The sequence below is a fragment of the Calidris pugnax genome, unplaced genomic scaffold (assembly GCF_001431845.1).
Source record: "Calidris pugnax isolate Ruff unplaced genomic scaffold, ASM143184v1 scaffold68, whole genome shotgun sequence".
In the NCBI taxonomy this organism is placed as follows: Eukaryota; Metazoa; Chordata; class Aves; order Charadriiformes; family Scolopacidae; genus Calidris; species Calidris pugnax.
Window position 1 is genome coordinate 2,676,964 of NW_015090921.1, and position 19,788 is coordinate 2,696,751.

Genomic DNA, 19,788 nt, shown 5'->3' on the forward strand with positions numbered 1-19,788 from the left:
CACCTCTCTACACCCTCCTTTCAGGGAGTTGTAGAGAGCAATAAGGTCTCCCCTCAGCCTCCTCTTCTCCAGGCTGAATAACCCCAGCTCCCTCAGCCTCTTCTCATAAGACTTATTCTCCAGACCCCTCACCGTCTTTTTTTGCCCTTCTTCTCACCTTTTGTTCTGATGCATGGCCTTTGTCAGCAGGTGAAGTAATAGATTAACAGTGTGACCTTGGGTCCACTTAAAAAAAAATATCTGTCATCTTCCTCAGAACTACTGACCTTTCCCTATGATGAGCTCCAAAGGTGCCATGTAGCTCCTGTGGCATCAGGAAAGTTGAAATTCCTAGTGCAAGAGCAGAGGTGCAGGAATAACATCATAGAATCATAGAATTGCCCAGGCCAGAAGGGACCTCCAAAGGTCATCTAGTCCGACCTCCCCGCAGTCAGCAGGGACACCCCCAACTAGACCAGGTTGCCCAGGGCCTCGTCGAGCCTCTCCTTGAATATCTCCAGGGATGGGGCCTCAACCACCTCCCTGGGCAACCTGTTCCAGTGCTCCACCACCCTCACAGTGAAGAACCCTCTCCTAATCTCCAGTCTAAATCTGTTCCCCTCCAGCTTGAAGCCATTGCCCCTCGATCATGTGGTATTACTTTCTGGATAAACTGAAGTGGGTAAACTTTGAAGGGTTAACCATGTTCTTGAAACACATTTGCTTCCTGCAATCACAAGATTAGGAGAACTCAAATCCTAATGATTGTTTCTGATGTTTGAACTCTTACCTACAGTTCTTTATTTCTTGTGTAATTGTGTTCCTTTTCCCTGCTCTCCTTCCCAAATGTACTTCTTCCTGTCCTGGCTGAATACCTGACACGCTGTGTGTTTTCTGACTAAGAAATCCTTACAGCTTGTTTTCGACAGGATTCTTGCCCAGAATCGGTGAAGGGGTGAAGATGTTTTCTTGTGATAACTTCTGTCCTATATCAAACCTGCTTCTCTGACAACTCCACACCTCCAGCTGGGAAGGATGTCTTCTCTCTCTGTCCCTGGTTGCCCCTCAGAGTTAGCACAAGTTCTTTCTCACAAAGAGGCCAAAGTCTTCTAGAAAAGCCATGTTTGGAACTTGTCTGTGATCATGTATTGCATCTTTGCTGTCACTGTTTTCCCTAAACAAAGGAAATTTTCTTGCAAAAGGCATTTGTTATTTGGAATAGCTTAAAAAAAAAAAAAACGTGATGAAGAGAGTGCTTAGCAGGGCTTGGATGCTCATAAGAAAGGCAACCACCTTGGTGAGGACAAGTATGGCAAAGATGTGAACGAGGGGGTGGATGAGCTAACTCGGAGAAGTGCAGAAGTGAGTGTTGAGGTTTTCATCAGCAGTGAAATCTCTCATAGAGATTTATTTCTTGTAGATGGTTCCAACTGCCTTAAGAAAAGTTTGACCATTTTGTTTGACATCTCTTCTAGTCATCTGCACGTGACCTGTCTTAATTCAGTCTTGATGCCGGGCTTAGATATGTCTAACTGTAACCATGTGAAAGCTGAAACAGTCTAGAAATGTTAGCTTAGAGGTATTGGAGTGGATTATGTTAAGGATTAATTTTAGAATTCATCTTTTCAGGCAATCTTTAGAACTGCATACTGATTGCTTTTTTTTTTATTTATTTTAAGCTTGAATATGAAACTGGTGATCGCAATCGTGTTTTTCTCTTTGACAAGAACTACAAAACTTTTATGGAAAATGAAGCTATGGAACAAAATGCTTGATGGTTTCTGCTTATGTGATTTCAATTTGAAATCTCTTTGAATGTAGGCATTCTCTTTGTAGGCAATGTAGGCAATACTCTTTGAAAGTAGGCAACACAATACAGAGATATCTGAAGTGATTTTTCCCTATTCTTCTGGGAAAAGGGAAGGGGAGGGAAAGCCAGTGGATTGGTTGGTTGAGCTTTTTGTTTAGAATAGTTTTCTGGTGTTCTATTGAGGCTATAATTGATCTCGAAGAATTAATTGGGCTTGCTAACAGTTAATAATTGCGCTCAGGATTTGAGGGAGGGTAACAGTGCTATTGGGGAGCTGGAGAACACTCAGCTGTCTTCAGGCTGCAGCCTTTTTGTTATCTTTAGGTTAAACGTTGCCCTGCTGTAAGGGAATCTAGTTTTAAACTCTTGCTATTCTTTACATTCCTATGAGGAACCGCAGGAGCGCATCCATAGGGACGACAGTCTGCCGGCTGCGATACGGAGGGCTGAGAAAGGGATGTGATATGGAGCAGTGCAGTAATTTCACCTCCAAATGGGCAGTAGGGAATATAAAAGCCTTTCCAGGGAAGATATAAAACCAGAGGAGGAAGCTCACAGAAGCTGCCAGAGCTGTCGATATATAGTTCTGCATCAAAGGATAACAATGAATTGCTGTGTCTTAGGCCCTCTTCGTAGCTAAAGGCTGAGACTGGGAGAGACGGGAGTGCTTGCTTCATTTTACTGGTTTATTCTGGTGTGCAGCCCGAGCTCAGGAGGATGAGAGCTGGCTAATCACCCTTTTGATTTTAAGGAAGCTAAGCCTCAGTGCTTTTCGTTTGCGTCTCCCTTCTGGATGGGGAGGAAGACCCTTCCCTGGGAAGGCGCCTGCTGCCGCGGGGAATCAAAGCCGCGCTGCAGGAATTAGAAACTTATTACTGAGAAGTTACATTTGCTGTGCTCAAATCTGTTTTTGAAGCCTGCCGAAATGAATCACTCTCGTCCCCAAGAGGCTTTTGGTGGTGATCCTCGCCCCCGTGGGGAGGGTGTGGGTATGGTCCAATGGCTGATGCGCTGCGAGGAGGCTGCTTTATGACTTTTTTTCTTTTTTTTTTTTACCCTCGAGCTGCAGCTTCTGGCATTCAGCTGCTTCATTCCTGAGAAATTTCCCTTTTTGGCTCCTCGTGTCTCGTGTGCGTGCACCTCCCTTTCTCTCTCCCGTGTCCAAAGGTGTCCTGTACCTTGGATTTCCCTTCTTTTTCCCCCTCCTTGGAAGGGATTGCTGCTGTTTGCAGAGCGGAGGTGACAGAGCGAGTGTAGAGCGGCGGTTCCGTAGCTACTGGTGCCTGACAGAAAAGGAATCTGCTGAGATCTCAATGCTGCTCAACAAGAGGCAATTTATATCTTCTTGTAGTAGTTTTTAATAAAAAAAAAAATAAACCAACAAAAAAAATACAATCCCCCTCCTCCTATTTTAGCAAGCTGGGCCAGAAGCATCTCTCAGGGTGAGCAGAGTTAATCTTCATCCTTGCAGCATTGACTGACAACCTGGAGGATGATAATGTGTGATTTTTATTTTTTTTTTTTCCTTGTGAGCGGGGGAGGAAATTGCAGTTTCTCTGCTAATTGTACTTTAGATGTCATTTGTGACAATTTCATATTGTCTAGACAGAGACAGTGGAGCAATTGCTTCCACAGAGCCTAGTGTTAGCCTGTTATATATCTGGGTAGCAAAAATGGGATGGTGTGGGAGAGGAAGAGGGTGCTGTAGCTGCAGAAAGGATTCAAGAGTCAAGTATAATCTACTGAAATGTTTCAAAAGGAGATGCAAGCAATATGCATTTCTGTTCTGTCTTTGCATGCCTCTCTGTTGGAAGCTTAGATGTTTAGTGGCTAGCAGTTCCCTGTAACAGAGCTGCTTCTATTCATCTATGAATTACATTTATCCTCCTTAACAGAATTGCTCCCAACTTCAGCATTTACTGTGGTAGGGTACTGGGCTACCTTATACTTTGGGCTTACAATAAATGGTCTGTGTCTCTTCTGGGGCTTTGGGTGGCAGAAGGTTTGAATGTGGCAACTAAGACTTGATAGACTACAGCATGATTTACTTTAAAAACATTTCTCTGCGCCTTCCTGGGGGACGGTAGGTTACACTATCAGTGTCACAGATGGGACACTTTATTGATGATTATAGCAGTGTATCTATTATTGAACCCATTTGTCAGTACCAAACGCATTTGGATCCGTAACTAGGGTCTCAAGGGCTCAGTTGAGAATGAGTTAGTTAAATAATAGATTTTATTTGTGTTTTGTACTCTAGTTTCAGTACAGATATTGTTATTCTCTGGAGCATTAAGCACAGAGTCCATCTGGATCTCAGGAGATTGCAGGTTGCCTTGTTTTGGTTTTTTGTTTGTTGGTTGGTTTTTTTTGCTTACTATATATATTTATACCCACCTGTTTGCTTTGAGATTTGAGAGGGCGCAGTTGTAGGACAATTAAGAACTACCAATCCGGCTTAAAATCAGCTACAGCTTTCAGCAGTTGCTGTTAACTGAATTATATTTGTCCACTTGATCTGAGTGTGGCCCTAATATATGGCTTGTGTGCCTCAGTGTGAGAGAGTGCAGGAGTTGAGCTGGGTCTTGGCAGGCTTGGAAGGTTCTTCAGGAATGGTGGTTTCAGCCAGGACCATTCAACATGGGGCAGCGCAGCCTCTCAGAGGGTTTGGGGGACTTTGTTTAACGGAGTGTGTTTGTCATCCTGCTCCCTGCACCCCACAACTGCTGATCTTTTTAGGGAGCCCTTTTGGTGCAGGAGGTGCTCCTGAAGGAGCAGCATCTGAGGTGCCAGGTACCTGGTAGAGCAAGGCTCTTCAAGTATTTATTTCAAGGATCAGATGGAGTGTAGATTCCTTGAAGTGCTGTTCCCAAGCCAAGTAGAAGGACTCGTGGCAAACCTATACCGAGTGACTACAATGGGTGCTTCCACACCCTTCTGGTGCCCTCTGGTTGGTATACCTTTCTGATTTCCTTCAGCACAGCTGCTGGCTGCTTTCTGAAGGTGATCCCTCTAATTCAATGCTCTTCTCGGGCAGCTCCCAGCCTTTCCAGAGATGATAAGGGAAACAGGCTGGAGAATACCTGGAGACTCCTTTCTAACAGAGCCTGCTGGGCTGTGCAGCACACACTGCTCATCTTCCCTTGTGATTATTTGTATGTACACATTAAGAGGATACTCTTAATATGGGCTTTGCAGGGACATGGCATCAAACAAGCCACTTGGGTTGTGTGTAGGTTGCTCACACCTGTAAGGAGGCAGCTACTGTGTGTAGGGTTGTGGCCCTGCCAGGCTCTGCGTGCTGTTGGGAGCTCTTTCTCCTTCATTAAGTCCAGTGATTAGACAGGATGGTCCAACAGGGTGACAGCCTCGGCACATCCAGGCAGCTCTGAGGAGCAGACTTCTAAAAAGCATGTTGGCTTTGCAGTGGCAGTAACCTGGTCTCTGAACTCTGAGCCAGTGGTTTAGGAAGGGGCCAGCTGACCGAATAGGTAGAATATTCCTTCTGCTAATTTTAATCTGTCTGCCCCCACCCTGAAGGCTTAAAAGTTTATATGTGAAGCAGTGATAAGTATACCTCAGGTTGCCCGGAGAAGCTGTGGCTGCCCCATCCCTGGAGGGGTTCAAGGCCAGGCTGGATGGGGCTTTGAGCAACCTGGTCTGGTGGGAGATGTCCCTGCCCAGGGCAGGGGGGTTGGAACTCAATGATCTCTAAGGTCCCTTCCAACTCTAATCATTTGATGATTCTACAGGCAGAGGACATCAGGTATACCTCATAAAACTGCTGCAGTGTTTCTTCTGGATTAGCTGCTCTTGCATATATCGATTTGGGTATTTAGAGCTGGAGAAGAGGGTTTGGTAAGGCAGGGTGGGAGCGTGATAACTTTGTGGAGGGCCAAGGGATTCCTGTTATCTAGCAGCGTTGAAGGTTAGAGCTTTTGACTCAGTAACTTGGGGAACTAATTCATCTTAAAGTTTAAGAGATTTAATAGCTGTTCTTGAATAAGACAAATGGTTGCCAAGCAACTTCGTGCTGGAGAGGACAGGATTTCTTGCCTTCTGTAGAGTCCCAGTGCTTTGCAGCAAGTACTGAGTCTCTCGAGCTGACACGTGCCTTTCCAAGTAACTGGAGCAATCTCTTGCTGTTTTCTGTCTTCTAGATTTATAATCTAAAATTGAAGTAAATTTAAAAAAAAAATAAAAATGCTGGAAGGCAGTGAAAAGTTGTATTGACATCCTGACGGGGAGGGGGAGGCTGCTGCTGGAAAAAAAACACATCTCATTTGCATTTCGACTGTCTATATCTGGCTAGAAATGGGAAGTTGGGTATGGATTATATCTGATCCTTCTTCCTGCTTCCTGTGTTGACGCTTGCTGTCCTGCATTCCAAATGCTAACTGCAAACGAGGAGCACGGGGCTAAGACTGTAAGGTTCAGATCTGTCTCACCAATCATGTGTGTGAAGAGAACAGATGTGATGTTGGACTTCTTGGACTTTGAAACCACAACAGTTTTCGTTTAAGTTACGAAGACTTGAAAAGAAAATTTAGCAGGAGTTCTGAGGCAAAAAGACTTGAAAGGGAACTCAGCAGCCTTATAAACATTGGCGGTTGATTTTTTCCACCCTCCACGCCCGCCCCAAATCATCTCTCTTGTTAATCTAATGGCTGTGACAGGCTTAAATGAGTCAGTCTTGAAACAATGCCGTCCTCTGCTTTATGACAAGAAGCTAGAGGTACATGTAGAAGCCAGGATGGAGGACATGTTCCTGCTACATACTTTTGATGCTGCTGCTTTCATGACTCAGACTCGCTTCTCACATATTCAAGCTGTCTGGCTGCATTTGCATACATTTATTTCTTGAGTGAATATTCGGTATCTCTCCCTGTGGCTGATTAAGGTACAGAGGAAATGAATTTTTTTTCTTTTTGGTAGCTGAAAACCTCTCTTTCTGAGCATGGAGGCTAAGATTGAATATCTTAGTGTGAATAAACACCAGCTGTGCCCTTAAAGTCCACATGCCAAGCTGTGTTCTTTGTCCCATGCTCCTTGGCCTGTTCCCTGTGTAGCCACCTTTGAGTAGGTAAGAATTTGACAGATGGCCAACGCAACGTGTTTGTGGACCTGACAGATAGGGGATGGCTTGTCTCTGAAGGAGAAGGAGTATCTGTATCTTTCTCTTGAAATTTGGAAGCGGGTTGGGGACCACTCTTCTTCCTTACTTGAGGTGTTCTTTGTCATGTGCAGTGAAAATATTACACTTTGAATAGATGTGGAGTGAAAACACTTTAGCTGTTCAGTATGGTTCAGTATGTTGCAGAATTCTCTGCACTGATGATAGAAATAGTCTTAAGAGGTTTCAGAAAGTAGGGCATAAACAGGAGGGATGTTCCCGAATGGTCTTTGACTTGGTCATTTGTTTTTCCTTTCTAGGAGATTGCTGGAGTCTTCCCTCATTTCATTATCTCGCTATGATGGAGCAGGGTCCCGGGAACACCCAATCTACCCAGATCCAGCCAGGTAAGAGCTAAATGCAATCTAAAGGTATTTAAGTTTCATAGACAAAAGCATAACTTTGGTATAACACACTGAACCCTTTAGGAATGGTTCTATTATTGGGCCCATCTCCTTCTCAATGACTTGCCATGGGGGCAGGGTGCAAACCAAATGAGAAGATGGTGTTAAGCCTGAAAGAAAATGAGGAAAAGGGGAAGAAATTGCTGTTAAGTAAGCACATAAGGATTCCTGAAATCATGTGGGATGGAGGACACTAGGTGGCAAGCAGGTCCAACAGAAAATGAGATGATATCAATAAATCTGAAATCACTTCTGAAGAAAAATGAAGGAAAACAAATGGTCTATAGAGGAGTGAGGGAGAATGCAGTAAAGGCAGTTAGGAGCTAATATGAGCAGACAACATGCTTGGAAGAGTGGAATTTCTCCATTAATAATATCTACATGAGAGAGCATAACCAGGACATTAAGTATACTTAACTAAGAGCAAAATACTGACAGTTATTTCTGAAGAGTCATGAATCATTGACATTAGACATAGAAACACCTGTAGTGCTGCTTCATCTCCAGAAAATGTGGGAGTGTTTCAGAGGACTACAAAAAGCAAACATTGCAGAGTTATCAAAAATGGAAAGGAGTGATCTTTTGCGATTTCTGCTTAGTGTATTATAAAGAACAGATGGGATAATGTGACCCACAGACTCTGTCACAAGAAATGATAGAATCGTGAATGGCAAACAGCTTTGGAAGCTTTCAAAGAATAAATCGTGACAAATAAGCTTTCTTTGGATGGTTTTAACAAAACCATGAATGAAGAAATTTCAGTAAGTGTAAAATATATCTTATTTAGCCTCTTCAGGAACTTCTGGCGTAGCTGCATGTTTGAAAGGCTACTAGGATTTACTGTAAGGGAGAGTACAGAAGTACCAGTGTATGAAAATTAAACATTTAAGTTGCTGAAGGAGGGTGGTGGTTTTTTTGTTTGGTTGGTTTTTTTAAATCTCATTCGTTTTTGCATCATTAACAACAACATCTGCATTTTTATACAGATGATGCTCTAAGTACAAGTTCTGAAATAAAAGGGTGTGTTTCAGCCTGGCCACATGGTATAACTATGCTGGTAAACAGCTCTTCCCTAACTGTCTCTGCAGATAAGGACTTGTAGAGGTGAAATCCTATATTAGGCTTTTTTTTTTTTATTCCCCAGTTATTGCGAAGAAAGTTGCTTTGTAAAGATAATTCAAAGGCTCAGGAATGATGTAAATAAAACTAGTGAGGTGGAAATAAGGTGGAGTGTGCTACCTTTACATAAGGTCATCGGGAAACCAACTTGGGTAACTGCAGAAGGTCTTGGCAGCTGCATGTCAGAATGATGCTGATAAATTTAAAAGCTTTCTAAATGGCAATTGATTAAATGACAGGTAAAGGGATTGATTTACCTGGAAAGATGAAAATGATATTTTACAAATGCTAATTAAAAGATGTTACTACATTCAGGTCAATTTATGAATGCCAAGAGCTGCTAAATGGCTGGAAGTGCACCATTCCTTATTTCTGGAATGTGTAACCCAAAGCAGATTTATTGAGCAGTGATGTAAGAACTGATTCTGCCTCTCTGGGAGCTGCCTCTTGAAAAAGAAAAGGAGTGCCTGCCTGGGTTACTGAATTCTGGGGTTTTTTTCCCCTTATGTGAGATGTCTGCTATGATGAAACTCACTAAGATGAATGAAAAAGGATCATTGCCTGAGACATTGCCTAGCATAAGGACCATTGTCAAAAATATTTTTCTACTTGAAGCCATTTTTGAACTGATACAGTGCTCTTCATGTGACAGTCCAAGTGTTTCCAGGCTGTGGTAGAAGCTACAGTAGCTTGAGTTTATAAGGAGCTTTAAAAGAAAAGTTGAGTGGTGAAACTTCTCTTAAGAGTGTTAATATATTCCAGTAAGTGTCAGTCCTTTTCAGAGGATGAGATTTATAGATGCATAATCGGCACTCAGAGTTTGAGTGGGGTAAGATCAGCCTTCCTCCATAAACCTTACTGGTGTGCTAAGCTAGTAGGGTCTTTTTAACCATCCCTTTAACTTGTTTGAAATTAGGGATGTGGTTAAGAGGAGTGCTATTGCATTCTGAGTTCTTTCTGTAACATCCTAAGTTTGTAGCAGAAAGCTATGACCGTCAGCTGTTCTTAAATAACAAAGTGGAAAAGTGAAACAAAGGTGAAATTAACAAACATCTATGTGTTTATGTGTGTTTAAATATATATTAAAAGTATATATACTTCCTGGTCTAGTGGGAGGTGCCCCTGCCCAGGGCAGGGGGGTTGGAACTCGATGATCTTTAAGGTCCTTTCCAACCTGAACCATTCTATGATTCTTTAAGACCAAGTTGTCTCTAATGGAGTTTGTTTGGTTTTATTTATTTTTTTTTAAACTCTGTGGTCTGAAGAATTTATTTTTAAGAGTGTATGTATGTTAGTTTTGTTTCTGCATCTACTTTCTGTAACAGAGCTATATTTAAATAACGTAGGTCAGGAGGGAGGCAGGGGAAACTTTTTTTTTTAAGTTTCCTCAGATTTAGAATGAATATTCTGCTGTAGACTGCAGCAGTCTATCTCACTGGCCTTGCTGAACTTCTCTAAGGTCAGCCTGGCTGTTCTGTCATTCTCCACAGTTTCCATATGTACTTTCAGAAAACAATCTGCAGAGGGATCAAATAAAGCTGTCACCAAAGAACACCTATAACTTTTTTTTAATAGAAATTCTCAAAAAGATGCTCCCAGACTGCATATATAAAGCATCACAAGGGTATTTGGTAGATATATCTCCAGGAAAAAAAGTTAAGCTGCTAGAAAGTTACCGGGAAAGAGACCCTTGGGCTGAATGTTGCCTTAAGTTGAAGGCTTGAGTGGAATGGAAGCAACCAAAAGTTGGTGGCTGCTACCAGCATTGCCTTCAGCTCAAGGACTGGTGGTATGTATGCCACCTTAGATATCACCAAGGAAATGAATGACACCAATCAGGTAACACCTCTCAGTCAGCAGACATGTTTTAAAGCGATTTAGAGGTGTGAGCTGTAAAGTCAGTCAACATCCTGGCCGTCAACATCAAGCCAGGGTTGATGAGCAGTGTCAGTACGTCTGAAATAGGAAGCTTGGGGGTCTGCACAGCTTGGGCACAGTGCTCTTGAGTGCAGATACACCAATTCTTGTGTTTGCCTTGGGGAACTAGGTCTAGACATTGTCCAGATGACGTTCTTGTGATTTTTTTAATTTTTTTTTTTGAAATTACTTCCTTAGAAGATACTAAAAAGGGGGAGGGTGGAAAGAAGTATCCTTTGTGTTTAAAAAAAATATAAATTAATATTTTCATATTGTCCATAAATCCAGCCAGCTGGATTGGATATCTGGCTGTAGCTGAGGACACTGTAGTAGCCTGGTCTTTATTATTCAGGATGCCATTTAAAGCAAGATACTTGAACTTTACTCATGGTAGCAAAACATATCCTTCCCTCAGTTCCACTTCTCACTGGCCAGCCAGCAGCACTGGGTGCCTAGCGAAGGCTCTGTCTCCTGCTGATGTGGTTGGTTGGATGAGACAGAAGCTGCTTGGTTCTGGTTTTTGCACCACAGCATTTCCCCCACTCGCTGCCTTGTTTTGTGCCTCTTCTCCTCTGAACCATCTGCTCTGGTAAAAGGGGCCTGGTCACCTCAGACTAGGTTAATTTGTCTCCTGTGGTGTTGTCAAACGCAGCCTGCTGTCCCATCAGCACAAGCTCGGTTTAAGGATTACTCATAACCTGTGTCTCGTGTTTTGTCCCTCCTTTGTTAGAAGGAGAGGGGAGAGAGAAGTGGCCTGGGCAGCCTGCTGGGATAGGCACGTGTTGAGCCAGCAAACAGACTAATTTTGGTCAGGAGCTGGTTTAACACTTGTGTTCAATAGCTGAGTCATCTGAAGAGGTTTGTTTAATGTTAGCTGGTGTTTCTATCACAGAATCACAGAATCTTCTAGGTTGGATGGGACCTTAAATATCATCTTGTCCAACCATCAACTGAACTTTGACAAAAATAGACACCCACACAACAAACAAAAAGCAACACCATCACTAAACCATACCTCCCAGCACTACATCAGTCCATCTTTTGAACACCTGCAGGAATGGTGCCTCAACCACCTCCCTGGGCAGCCCATTCCAATGTCTGTTCTATGCTGCAAAGCAACCTTCTCCTCCCTCCAGGACAGTTAAATCTCTGAAGCTGGCTCTCAGCTCTGGTTCTGGTTTGTGTCGTAACTCTATTCCAAAGACAGACACAGCCTGACAAATACATTTATTTTATTTTACAGCCTGCTGTCCTATCAACACAAGCTTGGTGTAAGGATTACTGATAACCTGTGTCTCGTGTTTTGTCCCTCCTTTGTTAGAAGGAGAGGGGAGAGAGAAGTGGCCGGGGCAGCCTGCTGTGACAGGCACGTGTTGAGCCAGCAAACAGACTAATTTTGGTCAGGAGCTGGTTTAACACTTGTGTTCAATAGCTGAGTCATCTGAAGAGGTTTGTTTAATGTTAGCTGGTGTTTCTATCACAGAATCACAGAATCTTCTAGGTTGGATGGGACCTTAAATATCATCTTGTCCAACCATCAACTGAACTTTGACAAAAATAGACACCCACACAACAAACAAAAAGCAACACCATCACTAAACCATACCTCCCAGCACTACATCAGTCCATCTTTTGAACACCTGCAGGAATGGTGCCTCAACCACCTCCCTGGGCAGCCCATTCCAATGTCTGTTCTATGCTGCAAAGCAACCTTCTCCTCCCTCCAGGACAGTTAAATCTCTGAAGCTGGCTCTCAGCTCTGGTTCTGGTTTGTGTCGTAACTCTATTCCAAAGACAGACACAGCCTGACAAATACATTTATTTTATTTTTTTCCCCTGCATGCACTCACCTGCAAAGATTTAATTCCTTTGCCCATTGCTTTAAATATGTTTTTCCCCTGCCTTTTTGTATTTTATCCCTCATGCCTTTATCTCTGTGTATCAAATGTAAGCTTCTTGTCTTCTCTTTGGCAATCTTTTTTCACGGTCTATCCGGTCTGCGTTCCACGTGCTGTCAAGAAGTTGAATCTGGCATCTCACCATCCGTTATGGCCAGTCTTTATTGCCTACTCTTTCTTATTCTTCTAATAAGTATCGCTGTGGTTTTTCTTGCAATGTGCTGCATCGTTTGAGAAGACTGAATGTCTGTGAAAATGCATTCTTCATGTCCTTCTTTAAAAATCACCCTTGGTGTGATATTAGGGTGGGCTGCTGAGATCACTGCTCATGTATTCCAGTGTTGCCTTGTTTCTCTCTTCTTTGCTTTCTCTACATGCACATACGATGAGAGACTTATTTTTGGGTGTACACAGAGGCTTTGGCTTATGGAAAAGGCCAAAGAAGAGAACAACTCCTCGTTTATGAGTGCACTGCTGTAGTGCTTTGCTTTTTTATACTTGGCCTATTAAGTCTTTGGGGGAGTAGGGACAAGTGCTGTGTTTGCACAGTGCAGCCTTCCATGTTATGTAAGCACAAACAGCTCTAACTCATCAAACAGTGCATAAAAGGTCTAGGAGGAATCCAAAACAAACTGAGCGTGTGGTTCCCCTTACTCTTTTGCTGCTTATTGACAGTTTTAGATCAGTTTTTAGACCCCTGAGCCTGTAGCCTGTCTACTAAACTTGCCTGTTTGCCAGGATGGCAGCCTGGTAGGGTACAGGGAGCTTACTTTGGGGAAGACTCTCTTTTAGTGTCTACTTGACTTCTAATTCCATCTTTCTTGCCACCTTCTCTTTTCCGTATACTCCCTGAGTGTATTGTGGAATGGGAGATTGACTGTCCTTGATGGGTGTCTGCAGCCAAAACACCATTAAAACAATCTATCCCTTGAAGAATTAGCACATTTCTTTCATGCTGCTCTAGAGAGCAGTCTCTAGAAATGCTGCTAAATGTAGTTTTCCATTAAAATATGACTTTAGGGATAGTAGCAGAGCACTGCTATCAGATCTGGTCTGATTGTTTGCTGCTTATGTTGTTGTGGATGTGAAACTTAGCCATATATAAGCAGAACCTTACTCCCAGTACATTCCCATAGAATCAGCACAGCTCTGGAAGGGAGAAAAAAATAAAAAATCTTGTGACAATCATATGATCAGTGATGATTATTGCATTTTTGTCACTGGTTGGAGTTTCACACAGTGAAACTATGTGGTATCTGTCACTGTAAAATTGAATGTATCCTTAAGAGTCTTCATGGCTGACAGTGAGGTCCACTGTAAATCAAATTTAGCTCGAAACGGTGTTCTGAAGATGGGTAGCACTTCTGTAAGGCTGACAGGCTACCTCTCTTTGTGATTGCAAATGAGTATATTTTCATCTCTAGACTATCCCCTAGAACTCACTGTTTATTTGAGGTTTTTTGTTTTATTTTGTTTAAAGCTGTTCACGCTTTCATTTGTAGATTAAAAATTAGGCCCCTCTCTCTGTTATCTTGCCTGTGGTCCCTTTGCAGGAAATGAGACTGATTTAGTTCTTTTTTCATTCAGTTCAACTTATCAAGCTGGCACTTCCCAGCATCGTAAAAATGCAAACACATATATGGAAGTGGGGGGTAGGGAGGGAGCCAGAAGCGAAAGCAATAGACAACTTAATGTCTTAATTACTTGGGAGGGGTTGTTGTCATCTCCCCTTCTGCCTCCCCAAATTAAATTTCAAATCTAAGCCAACAGCTAAAGACTATTCAAGCGTTTGAGGTGTCTGGACTTCAATACTGAGGAATTGTGTCACAGAAAGCACACGCTAGGAGCAGGGTAGGAGAAGAGAAAGTGTTTTTACCTGTCTAGCATCAAGGAAAGGGGTAATAGCTATGGTAGGAGCTATGGGTATATGCAGGGTAGGAGAAGAGAATGTGTTTTTACTTGTCTAGCATCAAGGAAAGGGGTAATAGCTAATGCAAAGCCCAAGTTATGCATGAGAGCAAGTTAAGAGTTAATTGCAGAGGAAAAGGTTTTCTTTCAGGTGGGACAAGGCTTTTAATGCTTCTCTTAACATATATCTAGTGGATCTGATGAAATCCCAACCATTTGGATTACAAAGTAGTTAGACCCAAGGCTTTTAATGCTTCTCTTAACATAAGTCTAGTGGATCTGATGAAATCCCAACCATTTGGATTAGAAAGTAGTTAAACAAAGCTGTTCAACCTTTCTTTCTCCTGCTTGATATTTTATGGTGCTCCATAAGTACCCTCAAAACAAACAGCACCTTCCTTCAATATTTATTTGAACATTGCTGCTGGTTGGCATTGCAAGCAGAGTTCAGGTTGGGAGTGAGCTTGGTTCTTCTTGGGGATGTTTGCTGGAGTTTAGTTGTGTGAACTGGTCATCAATGAAACAACAGGCTCCAAAAAGTCCTGAGAAGCAAACTTCTCTGTGCTGTGGATGAGCTTTTTGTCTGTAGGTACTGTGGAAGTGCTTCTGTTTGCACAGCAAGGGAATCACGTGGGAGTGTAGTGTATAAAGGGAAAATTACTTTTAGTTACTTTCTTTATTTACTGTGTCTTACTCACGGATAGAATGCACACAGCTGATGGTGTGATATGCTGCTGCTGTCCTGGCACTTGGAGCTCCAAAGGAAAAATGGGACTGGTTGTCATTCTGTACTTGTGTAACGAGTGTCTGTGTATCTGTCTCTCGCTCAGGTTGTCTCCTGCTGCATATTATGCTCAGAGGATGATCCAGTACCTTTCCCGGAGGGACAGTATTCGACAGCGCTCTATGCGATACCAACAAAACCGTCTCCGCTCTTCTTCCTCCTCTTCTTCCACTTCAGAGAACTCAAGCCCATCCGTAGAAGGAAACGATCTGGAATTTGAAGATTTTGAGTAAGTGTGCATGCTCTCTTGCCCTCTTGCTTGAGCCTGTAGCCAGCATAAGACTGCTTTGTGGCTTCCTACCGTTTACCAATCAAAGACATCTCAGGCTTCCTGTAGAAACAGGTTAAGTCATTCAATCAATAATTAGAGCAGTGATTGCTACAAATGGGCCTTGTTGTTCCTGTTATGAAAATTAAGGATGCTTTAGGCTACCTCGAACACACCAGGCCATCTCAAACAGATTTAAAAGACTGGTTAAATAAAGAAAAGGAGAATCTTATTCTCCAATTGAACAGATGGGGAGCCAAGACTTTATTAGAGCCTTCAAATCTTGAAACAGAACAGGAACCACTAAGAGGTTCTGCAGGACTTAATTCTTTATTTTAAGGCTGTAGGACACAACCAGACATGTTCTGTTAATTTTACTTGCTCTATCTGTACGACTTTGTCAAATTAGCTGAAATTCTTAGGATTGGTTTTGTGGAATAGTTGGTGATTGTGAATCTGTGTTAAGGCTTAGTTTCCTCTAAGGAGAGCAAATGGCCTCCAGTGTCAAAGTGAGGAATGGTCCTGCATCCACACTTTAGAAGAGCACTCCTGTAAGACACTGCATTTCTTTCTGAGGAGTTTTTGAATTTGGCTCTCCAACATCTGCTTTTGAACTTCTAGTCATACCCAGAGTAATCCCAGCAAACAAATGTATTGCAAACTCTTTCCCAGAAATGGAAGTACAGTAATGGATTGTTTCAATGGCATGGAGACCAAAAGCATAGGAATTTAGATTAAAATCCATTTTAGCAGAAAAGAAAATATGACCTTTTCTAGTCTGTCTTTTGTTGTTTCCTTTTAAGTGTGGGATTTTCTCTGAGTACTGTATTTCACTGAATTTTTTTCTCCCTTTGTGTATATTGTGATTAAAGCATAGGATGATTCTGGGCACGGGCATAGAAGTAGTCTAGGGAGATGAGTTTCATAGGAGGTGTGAACTCCTCAAAAATCTGGGGTTTTTTTGTTGCTGCTGCCAGCAGAGGATGCTGTCAACTTTGCTACTATCAGAGCTTTTGTGTTCACTTGCTTCAGTGGCACATGCTTGAGATGGCATGATGTTAAAGCTCCCTGCCTTTTCTGTAGGTGAAGTCCCTTTATGAAGGACACTGGTAACACTACCTTTTCTCAGAAAAGCAAGATACTAATCCCTTTTGGACTTTTTAAGGCGTGGTAAACTTTTTTTTTTTCCCCTGCTGGAATATTGTTGTGTGAAGCTGTCATTTCATGCTCCAGCAATTAAATATTCTGAAGTACAGGGTGAGGAATGTCTTCCCTTGTCATCGTGGCCTTGTTTGTGTAAGATGTAAATGAGGGGAGATAAAGCAGAGGAGTCACTGCCTGGTAGCTTTCCCCACGCAGCTTCGTGGTCTGAAAGAGGAGAAATACAGAGTGGCTGTTGGGCCCGTTTTGTTAATATTTCCATTATTGTGTTTCATTCGTCTGAGGTGGCTGCTTCTGCTGGGATGAGAAAAGATGGTAAGTTCTTCGTTCATAGAACCAGGCAAATGCCTGCAGAGAAGTGTGTTCCCTTGCAGATAATATTCACATAGTAAGAGCACCCAGTCAGGGATGCAGTGCCATCAGCCATGCTAAGGCGCTCTTTTATTTCACACTGAGCCAAAAGAAGTGTTTATTCCTTACTGTGCAGCGGCTGAATTTGTTGGTTGAATATTTCGTATTGAATTCAGGTCTGTGCATTCAAGCCATACTGTCTTTTTCCTTCTCTGCCTCGTTATTTCTCCTGGCTGATTAAAGGGAGCTACTGTGCAGGGATCTGTAGAGCTGGAACTTGTCTCGTGACTCATTTCATTTCTTCTGCAGACACTTGACAATGAAATCTCTTATATAGAGTTCTCTCTTCTCCTTTTGGCTCCTGTATCCTTCCTCCTTTGCAGGAGTTGTGTATTTCTTCATGTATTTCTTTCTTGCCTGATATAGATGCTCTGGCTTCCCTGCTTGTCCAGGTCTGAGGTAGGGCAGGGAGTTGCTGCTGTGTCTAGTTTTCTGCAGCTCATGCCTTTCTCCTGGAATCCAGTGATTTTTTTATATATTTTTTTTTTAATTAGAAAGCCATAGCAAATTGCCTTGGTGTTTTATTTTTCTAAACGGATTAATCTAATTGGTAAATATTCTCTCTTTCATTTTCATAGAGATCAAGAGAAAGGTATAAGTGGCATTAAACACCAGTTTTACTGTTCGCAGGGCTCTGGGCAAGGAGCGAGTGCTGTGCTTGGGCAAACCTTCCTTGTCTCTCACCTTTTGTGGAGTTCTGAGGTTTTTTTTCTCCTCTATGATTCATTATTGTATCTTTTCAGCTTTGCTTACCTAATGACCTAGTAAGGGGCATGAAGAACTTGGCCTCTGCACTGTTTGTGTGCACGTGGCCTCTAAATTTAAGGTAAAGCCTCTCTTCCCGAGTGTCGGTCTAGTGGTATCATTTTCTCCATTCAGTTTCTCATTTGAATGAATTAATTGATACGTTTAGTTTGTAATAGCAATAGCAGTAGTGGTGGTATCATACTGTGAAGCAGAGTGGGTTTTTTTATAGGTATTAGTAATATATTTCTGTTACACCAGCTTTTATGGACAAGGGAGGAGGAGGGAGACACAAGCTGTACCTGTGTTATTTGGTTTAATAAGATGTTATCTCTCTCCATGCGCTGCCTGTGTTTAACCTGTCACTGTTGTCATCTTACTGCTTATTGAATACAACTGACAACTGTAAACTTAGTCATGTCTGTGTGAAAGCAGTAATACTGTTTGCAATATATATACAGATTGTAATATTAGGTTATTAACAGATAAATTGATATGAGTGGGATTTAAAGTTAGCTTTAGCAGAATCCTAACCTAAAATGAAACAGCTTCTTATATTCTGGGATAAGAATCTCAATGGAGAATTACAACATTTTAGTCTTCCAGCATAACTGGCAAAAACAGATTCTTTATAGACAAAGCATAGATGTGGAACTTTCTAGTTTCAAGGTCTTTTTTGACTGTTTTATGTTTGGATCACACAGTAAACTTAGATTTATAGAGCTAAGCTATATTTTCTTTTGATTCCTTCAACAAGTTTGACTGGGTCTCTTCTAGGGACTTCCTTTAGTCTAGAACAGCCTTGATGCTGGAGACTGTGGGTGATGCTTTTAGGGCTCCTGGGATATCGCAAGCTGATTTTTTTTTCCCATGTCTGATTCTAAATCCATCACCGTAATCAGAATGTGAAGGTGTTTCTGCAGATAAATCCTGGCCATCTATGTCCCTTTTTGTCTGCAGTAAGCGTGGGAGCAAATACAGGTTTGTTTCATCCATCATTTTTTTTTTTTTTGTAAGACTTGAGGTAAGTGTGGAGCTTTTGATTTACAGCTCCAGAACAGCGAGACAAGTTCTGTTATTGTGGAGGGAGAAGAGTAGGTAATCCCAGAGGGTAAGGAAGGAGGGTGACTCCCCTCGCAGGGTGACTATAGCTTAAGCTGACACCCCAGGATGGATGAGGTACCACGTGCTAAGTTCTCATAGGGCATAGTGAAGATGGGCAAGACAAATTACTTGATCAGTGGTAGCCTTTTGGTGTAGTGGTAGAAAGGTAGGATATCTGAACCACAAGGTTTCTAAAAGCAATTAGGCTGGGTTGTTTTCATTTTAATCCTTACCATCCAGATGTTTACATTTAAGGTTAACAAAAGACGTGGTAGGAGATGTGAGAATCTATACAGGCTCTTCATGTCCCTTAAATGGTGATAGAAATGGATTTTTAGGATCCATGACACATCAGTGTGCTGCAGAAAAAGCAGCAATTTCTTTCTGGAAGTCTTAGATGGGAGAGTTTCTTATCAGTCTCTCTTCCTTGAGCAGCTACAAATAATATTCTCATTAGCAAGTTGTTATTTAAGTTCTGATAAAGATAATAAAAGCAGGATTGCTATTTGTTGTACGTACCTGCCTTTGTTGTTTTCTTCCCAGAGCCCCTTTATCTGTGGTTTTGGTGCTGTTTCCTGGGTCATGAGGCTCTGTGTCGTTGTTGGTGGTGGAAGGTGGAAGGTGGACCTTCTCAAAACTAGCTTTCAAGGCAGACCTGAATTTAGTGGAACTTGGTGGTCACTTTGTGTTGGGTTTTTTCATCTTTGTTATAGGTTTCTGGAGTAGTAAGCACTGGGATGTTGCTTCCAGATACGTAGCAATTTATGTTAATTATATTCATCATCTTAAACACAGTTGCAGGCTAAGAACGCTAACAAGTCCTGGATGAATGGGAATGATATTGAATCTACTCTTTGAACTGCATTTTTCAAGGATTAGTGAGAGTCTTAGCTTGGCTTGTGATCTACTCATAGTAGCCTGCAGCTTCATTTTCCCTATTCTTTTTATCTTTATCTTTTGTGACAGTCTTTTATATTCCCCTTATCTTGGTCTTAATGTCTAATAATACTGCCTGGATGCGGTGACAGGCGATGACTATTTCCTTGCAGCAGTTCTGCAGGATATTGCTAACCTCTCCAGCAATAATGTTGTTTTACCATTAAGTCAC

General features: G+C 42.1%; 1 protein-coding gene across 4 annotated transcripts in view; it reads left to right on the plus strand.

The window, feature by feature from the left end:
* AMBRA1 (autophagy/beclin-1 regulator 1) overlaps positions 1–19,788 on the plus strand; it is a 154,981-nt gene that overhangs the window by 31,334 nt on the left and 103,859 nt on the right. For all 4 annotated transcript variants that reach the window (XM_014950364.1, XM_014950367.1, XM_014950365.1 and 1 more), the window contains 2 exons: positions 7,223–7,309; positions 15,039–15,221. In XM_014950364.1, the coding sequence (XP_014805850.1) occupies positions 7,223–7,309; positions 15,039–15,221 (270 nt within the window). The remainder of the gene's footprint in view (positions 1–7,222; positions 7,310–15,038; positions 15,222–19,788) is intronic.